Source organism: Scatophagus argus, chromosome 12 (assembly GCF_020382885.2).
Source record: "Scatophagus argus isolate fScaArg1 chromosome 12, fScaArg1.pri, whole genome shotgun sequence".
Lineage (NCBI taxonomy): Eukaryota > Metazoa > Chordata > Actinopteri > Scatophagidae > Scatophagus > Scatophagus argus.
Genome location: NC_058504.1, coordinates 19623190 through 19642977, shown reverse-complemented (window position 1 = coordinate 19642977; position 19788 = coordinate 19623190). Strand labels below are relative to the sequence as shown.

At 40.0% G+C, this 19788-nt stretch overlaps 1 protein-coding gene across 2 annotated transcripts; it reads left to right on the top strand.

Annotated features, from left to right (window-relative positions):
- The first annotated feature begins 397 nt into the window (after positions 1-397).
- fmr1 (FMRP translational regulator 1) lies at positions 398-17748 on the top strand. Of its 2 annotated transcripts, none has more exons than XM_046405662.1 (15): positions 398-942; positions 4506-4558; positions 4668-4761; positions 5172-5243; positions 5443-5591; positions 6333-6426; positions 6653-6769; positions 6933-7103; positions 7256-7334; positions 7437-7561; positions 7736-7822; positions 8133-8379; positions 8950-9150; positions 9798-9877; positions 11238-17748. In XM_046405662.1, exons 1-15 carry the CDS (start codon positions 892-894, stop codon positions 11439-11441), a joined length of 1824 nt encoding a protein of 607 aa, XP_046261618.1. In that variant the 5' UTR covers positions 398-891; the 3' UTR covers positions 11442-17748. The 2 variants fall into 2 exon arrangements, with proteins under 2 accessions (XP_046261618.1, XP_046261619.1); XM_046405663.1 differs by lacking the exon at positions 398-942 and adding an exon at positions 1393-1462.
- The last annotated feature ends 2040 nt before the right edge of the window (positions 17749-19788 follow it).

Below are 19788 nucleotides of genomic sequence, written 5' to 3'. Positions count from 1 at the left end.
ATATTGGCCAATTAAAGGTTTTCTGTCTTGAGCTACATAAAAGAAAGTATACGTCTATTATCGATTAACCCTAGGTATGAGAAACAACACTGTCAACTGGTTATCTTATGTACACTCCGGTTCTGAAATCCCAGTTGGGGTCCATGGTACCAGATGTATTTCACAGTGGGAGGTGATAAAGTTAAGGAACCAAAAATTATGTCCAGAGAACCCAATTATCAAGGAACAGGATATTTCACCAATAAGGTGAATGACTTCTTTTTGCTTTGCATTTTTTGGAGGAGGGGAATAAGTTAGATATGGCCGGATCATTTTTTGATAAATATGCCATTCCCACTGTCTCAGGGCAGTGGTTGGGCTTGAATTGTTTTGTGTTGACAAATGGGATCAGATGGGATCAGGTTCATTGCAGGATAAAGGCAATGGTCTTTTTTAAAAAGCTATTCCTATTTATTACCTGTGGAGAGCAGCAATAAGCTCAGATGAGTGTTACCAGCCACAGATTTCAGTAGAGGAAGAACGCAGAGACGTCACATGGAAAGATGTAACCAGCAGTAGCTGTCTCACCACTAATCACACAACATAAGTGGCTAGTACACGCTAACCTAGCCTGCTACACAATTCGCCTTAGATTTATTATACATCCGGAATTGCAAATCTGCAAGAAACAAACGCAAGATTTATAGACGGTGCAAAAGGGGAAACAACATTACGGTCACACACAGTTATCGTGGCCTTTTTTGCATCCAGCTGACAGGCTATTTTGGCTAGCTAGCGAAGCCAACGATAGCAAACTCTGCCTTGGCTAGCGTCAGGCTAGCCAGCTAGCTAGCTGGCTACTAATATCGCTAACGGTAGTTAGCTAGCTAGCGAGCTGTAGTAATTTGCGTCATGGATGAACTAGTCGTGGAAGTAAGGGGAACAAGTGGTGCCTTTTATAAGGTAAGTTAATAGCTTTTGTTGAGCGTTGGCATCTCAGATAACGTTACCACACATGCACAAATGTTCGGCTAACTGACATTAAATTATCTTGCCGGACTAATGTTAGCCAAAACATACCTGCTTGTATCATCGGGCCTCAGCGCGTCTGTCCAGCCTCCACCGGGACGTGGAGGCTGAAAATCTGTAAACAAAGCGGACGCTAAGCTGTTGACATAACGCTAGTGATGCTAGCTAAATTTGTTAGTTACTGGTGAAAGTTGCGTTGCTAAACCACTATAGTTGTTGTAATAGTGTTTGTGACGTGACGTGATTGTGATCTAATGTTATCGGGAAAGTGATAGAAATTTGTGGCTTAGGCACAGGTGTCACAAATGGCTGTGATTAACGTTAATTGTTGGAGTAAACTTATTTAGGGTAAGAATGTGGGTGTTGTCTTGCTCTGCTGGTATGCTGCAGGTAGTTTTTCTATTATCAAGGCAGCTGAGATTTCTGGGTTTACTCTGAAGACAAGAGTCAACGAGTAGGAAATTGATGGGGTCGTGATATCACAGACTAAAAGAGACACAACGAGTTTGACGGAAGCTCGTCTTTTAAAAGGCAGGGCCTCAGAGTCTTGCTCGTGGATTCTTGGCCAGATATTAATAGACAGGTGTTGATCCCATGGTCAGTACTGTGTCAGTTGTGGAGAGTGTATTTAAATCGTTGAGCTGTGCAACACCAGGACTATCACCAGTTTAGTTATAAGTAGGAATGCTACATTTGAATTCTGCTGAATATAAGTAAAAATAAACAGCTTTTTGAATAGAATATACTGAGGTATTCAACTAAAAGTGCTAAATGTAAGTTTTCCTCTAGGATGAAACCTTGAATTGCAACGTTTGTTGGACTGTTATGCTTCAAGAACAGTTGAATAAAGAAAGGGGGAGAAACAAGCAAAGTAGGAAGAAAAGGGCTAAAAGTTATTCCCGATAGTTTATGAACTGGTGTTGTGATTAAAAAAATCTTAATCTAAGAAGTAACTAGCAACTATAGGCACTTAATACATTTAACATTAACAGGGTAAAATGAAGTTGGTAATAAGGAGTTTGTTCTTCTTGCCAACTACCTGAAGTTCCATAGTTGATAGCAGATGAATACAAAACATTAAAGATATAAAGCAGCTCTACTACTTTGCAGAGATAGTAAGTTTAAATTGTGATGGTCATCTTTTCTGGAAGTAGAAGCTTTCTTGCTGCCATACAAGGAACATGAATCAGATGAATATGCAGGGGCGGTGCAGTGGTTAGCACTGAGGGTTCCAGATTCGAATCTCGAATCTCAGTCTTGGCCGTCCTGTGCTGCGTTTGTATGTTCTCCCTGTGCCTGCGTTGGCATCATCGTGGGGTTTTCTCCGGGTACTCCAGCTTCCTCCCACAATCTCAAAAACATGCACATTAGCTTAATTGGCTACTCTACATTGCCTGTAGGTGTGCGTGTGTGGTTGTCTGTCTTTGTGTGTTGGCCCTGCAATTGACTGGCGACCAGTCCAGGGTGAACCCCGCCTCTCGCCCGTAGTCACCTGGGAAAGGCTCCAGACCCTGACCGATAAGCGGTATAGAAAATAGAAGGATGGATGAATATGCAGTAAACCATCAGAAAGCATTGTGTTAGGCAGTGAATGTTGAGCCTTCCTAAGAACCATCCTGCCCTGCACTCCAGTCATGTTATTATGGACTCGCATGGTGCATTCAGTGCATGAGAATGTTTTAAGAAATCAAGCCCTTAAGTGTACAAAATTGCTGATCATAAATATAGTCCTGTCTGAAAAATAGAACTTGAATTAAGATTTTGGGTTTTTAGACAAATTAAAGGTGGCAACATCAGCACTGGATACTTTTGTATACAACAGCTTGTGTACAAATTTATGGATGCAAAATGTAATTTTTGACCTACAGTTTGAATACTGTTTAATTACTTGGCATGTGTTATTACCAAATTGTTGCACTAAATGCAGTTGTCCAATTTAAGATTAGTTTAAGATGACCACAGAATGCTCTTAGTCACGAACAAAAATAAGACTTCAAAAACTGTTTGACTTTTGCTGCTTGCTCAGCCATTGAGATAATTAGACTGAAGTTCCATGTTGTTTTCATTTCATTCTACAGTATTTGAATTACAGAAAAAAATAGCTGTCGTGGGCTGCAATGCGGAGGTGTGAACCCCGGCAACTGTAGAGACACTTTGTTTTATAAATTGCGCTTGCATTGAGTCAGTCTCTGGGTTTGTTTATTGAAATGTTAAAGGCTCTCTTGAAATAATACAGTACATGTCATTCACTAGATAACTGTCGTGGTATGATAGGATATACACTGACTAGCTGTTACCTGTGGTTCCTAAATATCATGAAGTTCCCTCTTTGTACATAGAGATAGAATTCTTTCATACGGGGATGTGTAATTGTACAGTAATTCAGTTGGTAAGAAGGCCTGGGTCCAGGATGCTAATCCCAGAAGTGGTAAATTTGGCACTGCAGTTGTGCAGGGCGTGATAGAGCCAAGTGGGTTGGAGGTTATTGCAGCGTTTTTATGTTCTTGTTGTTTTGTCTTGAACCTGAAAGTAATGTTTAGGACTGTTAACTCACTCTAGCTCTTGGACTTTTTACACGATAGTTGCTTGTTTAGTTATGAATGAACTTTTCTGTTTCAGATTTCAATTTAATTTTGTATGGTGCTAATTTCCAACATTAGTTTCACACATTAAAGGCTGTACCAAGTTGCAGTAAAAATGATGTTTTGAGTACCAAGAAAATATTTTCCCCCATTTTACAGCAAATCCTCTTCTGATGATGGCAACTCATGGTTTGCATTTGGTAATAGAATGGGAAGCCCATTATGTTATGTATTATATACCAGAATCATATTGATGATTAAAAAATAAAAAACATTATGCACTTTCCCAATACACCATGTCACCACTTAACCACCTGCATACACCACTGTATCATCTCATACGAAACAGTTTGCCTTACCTGTATATAGTAGCTTAGTGAAAAATATCAAGCTAAAATTTCTACTTCTGCTTGCCTTGTAAACTCAAGACCTCTCAGTTAAAAGTTGTTCAAAGCCATAATCTGTGGTGAGTTTTACACAGGTCCAGTTAGAATGTTAGTGCAATAGGCTTTTTCTCCATTTCTGACTGATAACATATCAGACTAATGCAACCCTTAGCCTAGGCTCTCTCTCTCTCTCTCTGTCTCTCTCTCTCTCTCTCTCTCTCTCTCTTTCTCTCTTTCTCTTTCTCTTTCTTTCTTTCTTTCTTCAAGGCATTGCATGTCCTACTTCCAGTATTTGACACACATGGACACAGAGTGTGTACAACCAGAGAGACAGAGCCAAACCTGGCTAAAGGCCAAGTCCTGAAAACACCAGAAAAGGAATCAGTTTTGAATTGTTTTTTTGCTAACTGCTTTGCATCTCTTTTACATATATAACATATACATATGAAGCTCTCTATTAACTATTCATGGACCTGTGTCGAGCCATGTTTTTCTGACTTTTATCATTTCACCATTGTGATACCTGTAGGCCTTTGTGAAGGATGTTCACGAAGGATCAGTCACTGTGGCATTTGAAAACAAGTGAGTAATGCTCATGCACAACAGAATATATTATACTGTAAAATGCTCATTTGTAATGATGAAGTTCACATTTGTTTTTTGTAAATGTGTTTATGTGCTTCTGTCCTAGTTGGCAGCCAGAGCGTCAGGTCTCGTTCCAGGATGTGCGATTTCCTCCTCCAACGGGGATCTGCAAGGACATAAATGAGAGTGATGAGGTTGAGGTGGGTCTCATTCAGTACTTTCAGAACTGTTTCAGAAAATAAATATTACACAACATATGTGTGATTTATTTAAGAAAGCAGAGAGAGTCTAGTTGTGCAAGGGAAGAAATTCAGTAAAATAAAAATTCTGCTATGTGGAACAAAGGGATTCTTTAGGCTTCTTTGTTTCTGTTTATATTGGTTTTTGTATAAAAATACCTGGCATTGGACATATTTTCCCATACACCAAGAAGTGTCTATTGGTGTTACATGCTGCAGTTTATGTTGTTCACCAAACCTTTAAGTAAACGTGGACCTTTCACCATGAGAAGAGAAGAGTACAAAGGAGGAAGAACTGGGAGATAAAATAAAAGCAGTTACTGCATTTACTCACTTCATATTGATCATTCAGTCATCCATTCTTTTGCCAGGTATATTCCAGGGCCAATGACAAGGAACCATGTGGTTGGTGGCTGGCCAAGGTTCGCATGGTCAAAGGAGAGGTAGGGATCAGACCACAGTCTTTCCAAGGTTACAATATCAATGTACATTATAGAGCTGAGTGGTGTATCGCTCAGATCAAAGCAACAGCAAGTAGCATTGCAGCAACACCAGTTTTAACATTGGTTTCATTAGTTTAGCTTTACATGATGTGCAAAACCAGATCACTTTGACACTGACCTTGTCTGTGCGTGTCTCTAGTTTTACGTAATAGAGTATGCTGCATGTGACGCCACATTAAATGAGATCGTTACGCTGGAGCGGTTACGACCAGTAAATCCGAATAAACCAGCCACCAAAAACACCTTCATCAAGATCAGACTGGATGTACCTGAGGATCTACGACAGATGTGAGTTTGATTTACAGACACTTTCATGTCCAACAAATACCTCTGGGTGTGTAAGCAACTTTTTGGTTAGAAACATTTCAACAGGTTTTGTGCTAAGAAACTGGAAGGATTGTCCAAGGAAAAGAATCAAGGATTCTAGGAGTGATATGAGTAATAAAAATTCATTCATTCTCTGCCTTAAAGTAACGCTTGATCATGAGTTTATTTTAAGGGTATAGACTGCAAGTTGTAAAGTTAAAAAAAAGAAAAATGGCAGGTATTTTCAAAGTTTGCCAGTATTTCAGCTTGAAAGCACAAACACTGCACTAGCTCTGGGGTTCGTGATCAAATTAAATGGTTGATTTTTAGCCAAAGCCAGTTTGCAAGCTTGGGTTTAATAAAGGCCTTTGAATTAGACGACTGTTGAGTACAGGGATCAGCGCCTTGTCAGAAGGATGCAACTTTTAAACAGAACGTGCTGAACATGCATCTGTCAGATAAATTGCAGTGTCGGTGTGTTGTATAAATGACACAATGGCAGTAGAACAGCTGTGGTGTAATGCAGCATTCAGATATAATGTGACAGTTTAAGAAGGTGTGAGCCACATTATTGTAGGTTTTTATTATTGTGAAAAACCTGCAAAACTCCTAATAGGCCTTTAATAAGTGGTGATGATAGGCCCACATGTGCACATGTTTGTATTAGGCTAAGTAATTATATCTGTGATGGCATGAATTATTTGTGTGATTCTGTGTTCACAGGAGTTCCAAGGAATCAGCACACAAAGACTTTAAAAAAGCTGTGGGAGCCTTCAGTGTCACCTACGACTCGGAGAAAAAGCAGCTGGTCATCTTGGTTTGTTTTGATTTTATTTTTTAACTGAAGAAAATAAGGCATAGTTTTCCGTCCAGTGCTTGATGGAAGATGTTTTCTACATGTGATCTTAATCTTAAGTCTTTCACTGAGACAGTCTGACTGTATGCCTCAACACAATATTGTATCATTTAGTAGATTCATAGTGCATTCCAAAGTCTGATTCTTTGTGTGGATTAAGCTTGCATTGTTTCATGTCATCTCTCAGTCTGTGAATGAGGTCACAACAAAGAGGGCCAATATGATGAGTGACATGCACTTCAGGAGCCTCCGCACCAAACTGTCCCTCATCCAGAGAAACGAAGAGGCCAGCAGACAACTGGAGGTATGTATTTACACACACACACACACAGATGAAGCTTACATACTGCAACCAATTCAAATGTGTGTGTTTTCTTGGACAGCTCATCAGGAATCACTTCTATTTACTGTCTTGTATTAGAGATGATGTTTTTGCTCATGTCTTTTCTCTTCTCCCCTATCCCTAGAGTTCCAGACAGCTGGCGTCACGGTTTCATGAACAGTTTGCTGTTCGGGATGACCTGATGGGTCTGGCCATCGGGACTCATGGGGCCAATATTCAGCAAGCACGTAAAGTCCCCGGAGTCACTAACATAGACCTTGACGAGGAGACGTGCACCTTTCACATATATGGAGAGGTAGGATTGCTCTGCTAATGCTAATTTTCCTGGATTTACTAGTATAGACCTGAGAGTCGATTTGTTAACTTTTGTATTACAGGTTAAACTTGAGTGAGGTAAGGAAGTGACAGAATTTACAATATATTTGTTTTATGCTTGTTGTTTGTTAGGACCAGGATGCTGTTCGCATTGCCAGGAGTTTCCTAGAATTCTCTGAAGATGTCATCAAAGTTCCCCGGAACTTAGTAGGTGAGAAAATCACTCAGCGGAGCCAGTGAGATATTCAGGCATTTAACTTTAGCTATTTCACTTCAGATCCTGAGCAGACTGTGACTAATTTGTTCCTTGTAGGGAAGGTGATCGGCAAAAATGGGAAACTGATTCAGGAAGTGGTTGACAAGTCTGGGGTGGTGCGGGTTCGCATCGAGCCTGAGAATGACAAAAAGCCCTCAGCGGCGGCAGCAGCAGGAGATGAGGTCAGTGGCAAAGAAAAGACCAACACCTCTGTGACTTAACAGATTTTTTTTTTTTTTTTGAAACAATAACCCCCAAATCACTGACCCCTGACTCCAGTAGGATATTTTTACTGCTGGTAGTAGATGCAAGATGAGAATTTCATCTTTCTTTTTCTTTCTGACCCTCTCTCACAGGGAATGGTGCCATTTGTGTTTGTGGGGACCAAGGAAAGCATTTCCAATGCTACAGTACTGCTGGACTATCATCTCAACTACCTTAAGGTGTCTTTCACTTCTCCACAAAATTTGAACCTGTTTCCAGTTTAGTTTTAATTCAGTTTCAGGGGGCATCTGTAGGAAGGAATGTTACCAAACGTACACACAGTCTAAGCATATTTTCCCCTCACCCTGACTGAAATAACAACTGATGACCTTTAGAAACAGTTTTTCCATAAACTTGTTACCCTTGTTCATACTGGGGGACTACCATTACATCTGCCCTCCTAGGATGCCGTAACATGGTTAAAACCAGTCCACTAGTGTGCATGCAAAGATTCTCCTTTCACGGTTCTTGATTTCTTCATGTTGACAGGAGGTGGATCAGCTTCGTCTGGAGCGCCTACAGATTGACGAACAGCTGAGGCAGATAGGAGGGGGAGGTGGAGGAGGAGGGACGGGGCCTCGAAATCTTAAAGACAAAACCTATGTGTTTGATAACGGCATGGGGCTGGGGATGGGGAGAGGAGCAGGAGGAAGCGGAGGAGGGGGGAAGCCCTATGTAGGAGGGGGAGGAAGAGGTGGCAGAGGGCGAAGAGGTGGAGGTGCGGCTTTTGCCTCAGGTACGATTAAAATTACATACATCTCAGTATGCAAGAGTAAATTTATTTTTGAATTTCTTACATTTTGCTCAGATCAGTTCAATACATTCTTGTACACATAAAAGATAAACTAAATTCTGAAGCTTTAATAAAAAGTAGTCATCTCAGGTGTTTTATAAGATAGGATAAGAAGCCTTTTTTGTCATTGTTTTCAAAATACAACGAAATTGTGAAAACTGGAGAGTTAAGAGCGGCTGTACTTATGCACGCCGCATTCTTACTGTCTCTAAGTGCTTTCATTGGTTGAATGTGAATAGTACAGTGGTAACACTATAGAGCTGATTCTCTCACATAGATTGTATTTTGAGCCATATTTGATGGGACATGATTACTTCACCTTTACAGCATAAAATATATATTTGGATTTCTGATATTTCAGTAGTTAAAGTGTATGAAGCACCCAGCTAGTACAAAGCTGTCAGTGCTGAATATAGAGTCTCTTCCCCAGACGATGACTTCATCATGAAACAAAACAATGAATCAATGCTTAATTGTATAAATGAGTTTTGACTTGTATCCTCCTTCCACAAGGCACCAACTCGGAGGCATCCAACGCTTCAGAGACGGAGTCAGACCACAGAGACGAGCTCAGCGATTGGTCACTGGCCCCCACTGAGGATCTGATGACAGGGGGCGGGACCCTGCCCAGACGGACAGACGGGAGGAAGAGAGCAGGCGGAGGAGGGCCACGAGGACGAGGGGGTAGAGGAAGAGGAGGGGGAGGGTATAAAGGTAGGTAGTAATTATCATAGGCTGTCATCAGTGTTTTTGTAGTGCCTTTCAGCAATGTCCTCAGCACACATTCTGAGGAATTTTTAGACAGAAGAGTCAAATGTTTACAGTTAAAAGTTGATAAACCTTCTCCCAATCAGTTATATAACCATATTCCTATTATCTTCGTACCATTTAACCGTAGATAAAGCTAATTTTGAAGATAATGAATCAAGATTATCTTTATTCACATTGTTGAAAAAGAGAAACAAGAGAGAGAAAGAAATGAGTGTGGACTGAATTGGAAACAAAAACAACAGTTTGTGATGATTTTTCTTCAAATTAAAGCCTGAAGAATGCAGTTGACTCAAATAATGAGTTCCCTGCTGACTCCCTTTGCAAATGCATTCTCACTGAGTGTTTGCTTTTCAATGAGATCCACGTTTATGCTGGAAAACACAGATTTATCCCATTTTTCAAGCTGTTACCTGCCAGCAAGCTGCTGCCTTAGACTTCAAAGGTTTCTGAAGGTTCTGGGAACTTTACAATGAGTCAGTGTTTTTTGATTATACTTAGTCACAGAGCAGGTTTGGCTTTGACCAGCTCATAAGGTGAGATGAAGTGAAAGATGCTGCAATCTCAGTCATTGTTTGTCTGTCCTGGCTTAGGTGAAGACATGCAGTGGAACGAGCCGAGACCTCGTCATATCCGAGACGCCAAGTCAAGAGCACAGGAAGACACTCTACAGGTAACACTCGACCACGGACCCCTAAAACAATCTACTCACTTGTGCTTAAATCTTAAACAGTATCAAAGAAACAAAACTAGGAACAAACCTATTTAGTTTGGCAACAACAAGCTCTTTTTCCAGTAATTAATCAAACTTGGCTTATGCAGCATTGCCAGAATTCTAGAAGTTTTAGTGGACTCAAACTTTAATTTGAACTCAGTCATGTCCCCCTCCATGAACAGCTTGATAAAGGCTCTGTGATTAAACAACTAGTTGAGCTCCCATTCAAAACATGCCTATTTGGAATGGGCCAAATAGTCCTCTGCTGCTGCCGTTCAGAGTAGTGTTTGCTTGTTTATTCAAACTTTTTTAAATCTGATCGTGTCGCAGGTCCAAATTTCACCAAATTTGACACTGCATATCCTTGGGTCACCAGAATACAATTGCCAAGAGGGATGTAAATTGGATGCATGGCTCTTGAGTGATTTGGAGGACAGACAGACAAAAAGACAAACAGAAATTCCTTGCTGCAATAATTAGATGTGATTGGATTAGGCTGAAATATTTCATATAGCTGAGTCAAATTACCTACTACTTTGGCATCATATCTTACATCATACACTACACAGGCAAAAGTATTGGGGCACCTGACCAGCACACCAACAGGGACTTAAAGATTTTCTGTGTTTCTGAGGGAACTTTTGCCCATTCATGTAGTAGAGCATTTGTGAGGTCACACACACACTAATGTTGGACCAGAAGGTCTGGCTCACAATCTCTGTTCCAGTTCATCCCAAAGGTGTTGGATGGGGTTGAGGTCAGGGCTCTGTGTGAGCCAGTCAAGTTCTTCCACACCAAACTCATCCAGCCATGTCTTTATGGAGCTTTGCTTTGTGCACTGGGACACAGTCATGCTGGAATAGAAAAGGACCTTCCCCAAACTGTTGCCACAAAGTTGGAGGCATAGCATTGTGCAAAATGTCTTGGTATGCTGAAGAATTAAGATTTCCCTTCATTGGAAATAAGGGGCTCATTCCCTTAACACAGCCCCATACTACACCCGAACTCAATAATAAAGAGGTCTGCCCCAATGTCTATGTCTATGTAGTGTATTTATCAGCATTTATATTGGTTAAATTAATTACATTGCTCATTTGTCAATGCTCATAGAATACTCAATACTCAGCAGACTGTGACATTTTCTCTGTATCAGATTTAACCCCTTGCTGATATCCTGATGATGTACATGCTGGAGTTATTTTGACACTAGATGAATATGTCCCAGTTCATCAGTTTTCATGCTTTTGGTCATATTTCACCCTTCAGTCCAAGTTGCAAAGTGTTGAACCAGATTGTACTTGTTTCCTTTTTCCGGCAGATCCGTGTGGATGGTAACAATGAGCGTAGTGTGCAGCACTCCTCAGGTGGCCGAGGAGGAGGAGGGGCGTCTTCCTCATCCCAGGGCGGTGTCAGTGGTGGTGGTGAGGGCCCATCTCGTCATCACCATCAGAGACCCATCAGAGACCGAGGGATGAAGAAGGACAAACAGGACGCTCCTCCGCTGGTGAACGGAGTGTCGTAGATTCTCCACTGGAGGACCTTCTCACACACACAATCAGATACACAAAACATACACACCGGCAACTTTTCATAAACCATCATAAGAGTCTCTTTCGCTTTTTCTTTCTCTGTCTTTGTTAAACACATGAATACACATTTCATCAGCATGGAAGAGTTTACTGTAGAGAAGTCGTACACCAAAGGGGATCCGGTATCTGCTGGTCTGGGGTCTTTGAGTGTACTGGTCTGGTATCTCCGTTTCTTCTCTGGAGTGACAATTTGAAGAAACTGCACTTTTTGGACTAAAAGAAAAGAGGAGGATGGATTTGACTAAAGCTCAACTCTCAAGCAGGCATTAACCCTGAACATATTGCCCTACCCATCAATGGCAAATAATTGTTTACTTGTTTTTTTAAATCAACTAGACTGGATAATTTTTCCCACAATTATGTTTGAACTTTCCTCACATCACAAAATAGAAATGAGTCAAACAAAACAAGGAAATAATTGGTTGACAAGGAAACAATGTATTACAGCCACTCCAAAAGGTAGGGTGAAATGTGTTTCCTCCCTCCTGCTGCTGCACACTTTAAATATGTTATTGCATGATGTTTATTGTAGGAATGACAGCACTGGCAGTTTGTCCTACAAAATTCAAAATTTGAATTTATTTTCTGTAGTCTAAAGCTCCGAAGTCCAACAACTGGTAGTCAGCTGGAACACATTGCATTTATAATGTAACTATTCTGAGTAGAGAAATCATTTGGGGTCTTTCAGATGCATTTTCAGAGAGGTGTTAGAACTAAACTGATAAATTCAAAAATGTAAATTTTTTAAGACAGTTTTTTGAACCCTAATCACCATTTGAGCAAATAGGACCTGCCAAATGGAGATGTTCAAAGTGTCCATGCTTCAGAATGAAATTCCAGCGGGTATTCATGGGCAATGAAATTGCTAGTGAAGGCATCCTGTTGCCATGTAGTATTCCTTCAGTTTGTTTTATTGATCAACCTTGCATTCATCAAGCCATATCAGTGTGGATACTTAAATCTTAGCCACTCTGATGCAAATAAACTGTTAAAAAGCAAAAGCAGAGATACTGTGTTAGAAGATGCTTCAGCAGGTACCAAAGGTCATGCACTGCTCTATTTAAAATGAATTAGCTGTTCTGAAGTGTTGGTTCCATTCAATCCACACTGACTCCAACCTCTGTTCAGCCATGTGTGAGCTCAGTTCGAGCCGTCTACAGTGTCAGCAGCAGCTCCTGAGGTGCTGAGAGGACAGAGCCCAGTCTGCACAAACCCAGTTTTTATGCAGGTTGCATGAAGAATTTACAGGTTGAATCCAGCTTTTTTTTTATTTGTCAACTGATTTATTTTTCATTTATTTCCTCACACAAACTCCTTGTTTCTACAATGGAACCATGACCAGTCATTCCAAAATTCAATTTTTAACTTCATAGCGTGTTCATTGCGTGAACAGCTGTCTGTGAGGAATACATTTCACTTAAGGGGAAGGGGTGTGTGGAGAGGGGGGTGTCTGTGTGGATTGATACATTAGATCAATGGAAGCAGATCTGTTCTGTGATATGAGTGAGTGGTGGATTGCCACACAGGTGCCTCACAAAAATCTAGATATTTGCAGCAGCTGCTGTAATCTAAACACTTGTACTTTCTTGAAAATGTACCAGTGGGAAACTGTGTCCTGAAGTCCTCCCTGGTTTTCCAACTCAATCTGGGCCCAACCCTCTTACTTAAATTTTGTGTGTTACTCTTGCTTAATTTTGGTCTGATGGCTGCATTTTTTAAATGGGAGGTCAAATGATGGACACTGACCTCTACCCTTAGACCCTGCAGAATTACTTTTGATTGCACCAAATCATAATTTTCATGAAACAACATGAATCGTTTTTTGTTCCAAATCTGCGAAGGGTGCAGTGCACTTTTTCTGTGCATGATGATCTACATCTCACTATTAAATTGCAGGACTGTGCACACAATCAAATATTAACTCCAGAACCAGAGTATAAAGTCAAGTTTAATGAGGCAAGATTTTGGTCTGATCTGAATTAAGAGCCAAGTGCTCAGTCATTGAGCTGCAGTCTGTCAGTTTTCTGCTGCTCCTCTCAGTCATAATGAGGATTTTTTTCCCCCCATCTTTGTGCATTGAATTTATGACCCTACAGTTCTGTGAATTTGGTCAATTTTAAAAAAAGACCTGACACTCTGTGTCCCAGAACAGATCCAGTCTTCTGTTGTTCTAAACTTAATCTTCCTCTGTCACCTACACAAGAGACATGACATGATACAACAGTCATGCTTTTGATGACTGTTTTTATGACATGACAATTATGTCATCAAAATAGCTTTGTTTAAGCAATGCAGACATTGAAGAAAAGTCAGACAAACAATATGCTGACTTTAAGCTGTCATCTTGAGTTGTTCCAACCTGCTGTTTGGTTGGCCACCCCAGAGAGTTAATTCATACATCTTTCTGCATGGAAACATCCTGTGTGGCATAATCATCGAAATAAATTGAGTACAGTTTAGGTGGCATGAAAGCTTCTAAAAATCATGTACATTCTCAGTCGTCCCCAAATTGTATCCCACATTCAAGTGACTACAGTAACTTAGATGGGTTAGTGTAGAAAGTATTTGTAGATTTATGATGGAGGGAGACTGCTAATAGCATTAGTTTAAATTAGACTGTTGAAATGTGAGAAAGTCACTGTAAAACAAAAAAGCAAAGCAAAAAAAAAAAAAAGCTCATTGAGGTTTCTCTGTGCATTCATGGGCTTGTCATTTGAAGACCGTGTTTCATTCCAGTAACATAACTGTGTCTTCCTACTGTAACAAATCTAAAATCTAGTGGGATATTTGGGCTAGTGGACAAGCTGTTATATTCAGCTTTAGCAAATGTGGAATTAAGTACTTAGAGGCAGAATGAGTAGGACTTCCCTAAAAACAACATAAACAAACAAAAATAATCCTCTGTCATCAGTTTTGACTGACAAGAAGCTTGTGTCAGAGTTCAGAGTGTTTCTTGGCGTCAGCTTTCACGCTGTGTTTGTGTGTGCGTGTGTGTGTATAGATCTCAGTCATTAACAATGTGCAGAGTGTGAGGGCGAGACTCAAAAACAACCGGGTGCAAAATTATAAGTGGAAGAGGGGCCCAAGTTAAATGTTTTGTAATGTGTTTAAAACTGCATCCAGCAAATCATATTCACTCTGCCTTTAAAAGATAAAACTTGCCCTTAAATTTAATTTCTCTTTTTGTGGCACTTGTAAAGGTTTCTTTTAAAATGTATGGAAATAAGCGTGTCGAATTCTTGCTAAAAGTTACATAAACGATTGATAGTCATGCCTGCTTCGCAAGAGACTGGAAAATGGGGAACAATAAGCCTGGCTGTGTCAAAACCTGCCTTTCAAATCTAAAATCTATTACTATTTCATGGTAAAAATTCATAGCTACAAAGCTGCAAATGCTCAGAGAAACCTCACCATGTTTTGTGTGACATGTGCCTTTAATTGTGGCTAGTATCACAACCTAGACGTGTAAATCAGGGATTATGAGACGTTTATAATGGACCAGATGTGTAAAGGTGGCTACTTCCTGTCGTGACATCACTGATTCACCCAGAGTCATTGCTGGCAACACTGATTATTTCCAAGCTTGCTTTAAACTCAAAGGGCAGGTGTTAACTGCACAGGTGATTTTTGGTTCAACAGGAAACTGCCTGCTTTAACCACCTGATCCTGTTTAAACACTGAAGTTGTTGTATCCTTGTACAGTCGACAAACGTGAACCTGTAGCTTGTGACCTGGTTCAGCTGATCTGTGACGTGCATTCAGTTGCTTTTACAGACCAGTGCAGTTCATGACCTTGAGTTGTTAGAAGGTCAGAGAAGAACAAAATAGAAAAAAAAAAAAGGTGTAACCCAGTGAAACATTATTCCCTATGTCCTTCCCACAGAGTAACTGAAGTGATGAACTGAAACAGAGGCTGAGCCAGGTCTCTTCTTTACCAGAGATCAGCATACCTTTCTAGTCTTGCGATGCATGTACATTTTTATTATGGATTTTGGAGACTTTCTTCAGGGTCGGTTACATGTTAAGGAAAAGACATACGTGAGTTGTTTAAATCAGTGCTACTTTGTCTCATTTCTGTTTTTCTTTTTTAACCTCCTTGAGTTCATCTGGAGTAGCCAGTGATGAATTACACATTCTCACACCCATCAACTTGGAGTCAACGACACATGGGGAACTTTTACCTTTGGAAAACAAACAGTTCTGTAACATGAGCATTGATTCATGAATCAAGTTTTTTTTTTTCTAAGAAGTCATTCTTTTCTAGTAATATTGGTGTCAGGTTTTTTTTCTTTTTTTCCACTAATCTGTTAGGACATTTGCTTTCACTGTCCCCAGTAAGCATTCTCTGCAGTGAAAGTAACCTCTATATTGTCAATAGAGCATCAACAGTATGGAGTCACTTTGTATTGTAAAAAAGAAAAAAAAAACATGATGGAAAAAAAGAAGGGAGGGTGGCATACTGTATATAATGATGTCATTATTTGTCTGAGAAATGATTTGTACCATTGTTTCAAATGTGCACTTATCCTGATATTTTCTCTCTCTTTCTCTCTCTTTCTTTTTTTGCTGTTTAATATCAGTTAAATGCTAGAGCTCTTGATAATAAACTTTAATTATGTGTGAAAAATAGTATCCTGTATAGCAGGGTTGTACCACACACAGAGTGAGTTAGTTTTTTTTATTAGTAATAGTAGTATCTGACTGGGAAAATCCACCCTAAGACTGAATGAAAACCCACACATGAATTGACTAATCTATGACTGAATTTCTATTTTGAGACAAATAGTCCACTATAATGCAAAGTTCATGGACATTTGTTGCTGTAAAAATCCATTGACTGAAAGCAGCAACATTTGAAGTTGAAAGGTGGCCTGTTATTATAGGTCACACTAAGGGGAATCATCACATGCACTCAAAGCTTGGGAAAAAAAGGCAGCAAGTGGACTTAGAGTTAACACATTTTTGTCATATTTTGTTTGGAGTGTCATTTTAAGATAAACCCTCAAATTCTTGGTAGTGGTTACGAATTAAAGGAATAGTTGGACATATAGTTGAGACAGTCTGTCAGTCTCAGGTCGGTGCACCAACAACTTCAGACAGGAAGCATTTAACTTAAATGAAGTTCTAAAAATACACCTACCAGCGCCTATTAAACTAATTAGCTGCTACTTAATTACTTAATTTGTTCATTTAGAACACCAGCAGAATGTAAAAACTTGTAGCAATCTCTCGACTTGTTGGTTTTACATTTCTGTGTGTTTACAGATGTACACAAACATGTATAAAAACCTTTACAGGTGTAAGTAAGTGCATTTTTGAAGGACAGAGCCAGGCTAGCTGTTTTGACCTGCTTCCAGTCTTTATGCTAAGCTAAACGATCACCTGGCTCTTCAGTACACACAGACATGAGAACGACAAAAGCATATGGGTTAACCTTCTGGCATGTACCACACTCCAGCTTTGAGAAAAGTTTGCCCCCGAAGTTACTCTATATGGGAATAATGTTTTATGGTGGATTTTCTCTTGACTTTTCAGACACCAGAATGATACTAATGATGAGTGTTCCATTTAGATTTTTTTAACATGTTTTTTTTTTTTTCTTTTTGATTTGTGTAAAAAACTTCATAGGGGTAAGTCAGCATAGTGCTGGTGGTGAGACCTAAAGGACCCCAGTTCCCCTTCAAAGACAGTAAGAGCTACATGTGAGTTTGCTGCATTTTGGAGGTGTTACAGGACAATGGAGCTATAGAAGATACTGATTCTCCAAATGTCCAGCCTTCACTTCTGCTCTGTTGTGTCACAACAGAGACAATGAATTTCTTTGCATCTGCGACTGTGTTTCAACCTGCTTGTTCGTGTATTTTATCATGCCTCCGAACACCGGGTTAAGAGTGTATGTTAGACTCTTTAACTGCTGGAGATGAACCAACAAAAGCAGTTCAATGACTTTTTCATTCTTTGGTTTGATTTTTAGGGGCATCACTAACAAATTGTAATGCTAGGCCAAGTCTTGTGCTATAGTGGACATTATAAATTTTAAAAAATGTGTGGGAGGCCTGTTGCATGCTGACAAGGTGGGGTCATTCGAGACTTGCTGTGGTGCCAAGGAAGCATTTTCAGCACTTTTACAATGGAGACTTTACTTAAGATTCTCCTAAAACTGACTAACTGGTTGTGACATTATCCAATCCTGCTGTTTTCCACTGGGCTGCCAGGGGAAAGAAATAAAAACGAGTGCAGTCATCATGGCAGAAAAACAAATGTAGCGTCGGAAAACATTGCAAATGTGGTCATAATGAGAGCTGCATGTTTCGTGAAACATTTGGGATCCCGAACCAAACTTTTAAGACAAGAAGCACCGTTCACACATTTAATTTCCAGGATCGAGCTGAGTACATTTTGATTCATGCTGGCATTTCACCAGACTATGAAGAACCCTGCTAAGGACATCTAAGATTTGCAGATGTAGTGTTGTTAAGATGTTATCGAACACTTGTGCTCGTTTTGGCATGACACTGTCCTCAGTGCAATCTTCTGTCCCCAGTACACCAGAACAGTACTACAACATGTAATCTGGAACGCCATAAAGAGAATGGCACTACCAAAACTATTTATCCCTCATGGATGGATTTTGAAAGAGTGTTGCTTCTTTAAAATAGTGAATCACTGTTAACTAATGTGGGACCTTTCATAATTAAATTGATTATGTTTACTGTATATTCTGTTTTCTCACTAAGAAATTGAATTAGAGATTCATGGCTTCAGACATGTTGGATCTCTCCAGCATCCACTGTAAACAGACTGTTGGAATAACAGAGTATAATCAGTTCTGATTTACAGATAATACATTTTGGTCCACAAAATGAAAAGCTGACAGCGTTAGTGCAGGATTGTCTGCTTTTCTCATGAGATATTCGAATGTTGAGGGAGTTTTTCAGCAAACTGTTTGATGTTCAACTATCGTGACTGTCTTGACAGGTTTGCTGTTCTAATGTTCTGGTGTACAGAGTGTGTTTTTTTACCCATGCTAGTGATTTAATTTGCATTTGGCATGAGTGAAGTTCAGTTTTTGTCAGCCCCATGGGATGCTCAAATCTGAACAAGGCATTTGACCGAATTAACCAATTCTTACTCTTGAAGCTTCAACACTGTGTTGTGTTGTTTCGCAAATGTTATCAGGTTTGGGAAGTGTAGACCCAACCTCACCCACACACCTTGACTTTGACTTGACATCCCTAAAAGAGCTCTTTTAAAAACAGGACAAACACTGTGTATGTCAAACATACAGTGATAATTGAGAAAGCACAAGAATTTGGAGTGGGGAGGCTGAATTCAGTTCAGGAACAGGAAAAGTGTCTCATATGACCTTTTTGCCTCCCTCCTTCACAAAGCCTTTAGTCCAGTTGAGGCTGCAACATGATTTATGTGGAACCAATGCAAGATAAAACGACCCGAAACTGATGTTGTTGTCGCCAGTCCACAGCAGATTTCAGCAGTCATTTATTTGCAGAATGTATATAACAAATAAGAACTAGACTCTACTGTGGGGCTGTTAATTGCCAGAAAGTGAAGACACGCAGAGAATCTGTAGATACTTAAACCAGGGTAGTCAAAAAAGCTGTAAACCTTGCGTGCACTTTTGGGCATTTTTTTTGTTTCCTTTTGTACATACTACTAGCATTTAAGATGGTTGACATGTCTGGTTATAGTGCAATATATTTTGTATGCAAGCAGTTTCAATAAATAAAGTTCGATCTTCCTCCGTGAGCTTTTGCTGATGTGTGTGTTTCATGAGTTTCGAGATTTTACTTTCAGTTGTCAAGCCAATGTAAAATGTGTCAGGAGTTGGGTGAACATGGAAGCCCAGTGTTTGTATTATGTTTTCACCTATGACTCGGCCCTGCAGTGGGTTATGAGGCTGTGCTGACATAAATCTACTGGACCCTCTGACAGGTGACACCATTTGCCAACCCTGATCAAGCCTGCCTTCAAGCTGTCTTTGAATGCTGAGCAAATGCTTGACCTGGTCTTACATGCACATTGTATGTGCTTCAGCTAAACTACAGTGCCTGGCTTGATTGGCAACTTTGTGTGAATGTCATGGCCCTTTCATGCAGTTGTTCAATCACCGTCATTGTCTATCTTGTTCCACTCAACTTACCAATAGCCACAAGTAAGCAATCCCACTCCAATGAGGGTCAACGGTGAGTTCCACAGAAAATGACATAAAAGTGCTCTCAGGAGCTGTTTTGCTTTTAACGTGGCCATTATAACTAACTG

What these genes read in the sequence shown, in the direction of transcription:
- fmr1 (XM_046405662.1), top strand. Translation starts at nt 892, where the DNA reads ATGGATGAACTAGTCGTGGAAGTAAGGGGAACAAGTGGTGCCTTTTAT. An exon ending in CCTTTCACATATATGGAGAG is followed by an intron (nt 7,104 to 7,255) that starts GTAGGATTGCTC and finishes GTTGTTTGTTAG; the next exon opens with GACCAGGATGCTGTTCGCAT. An exon ending in ATCATCTCAACTACCTTAAG is followed by an intron (nt 7,823 to 8,132) that starts GTGTCTTTCACT and finishes TCATGTTGACAG; the next exon opens with GAGGTGGATCAGCTTCGTCT.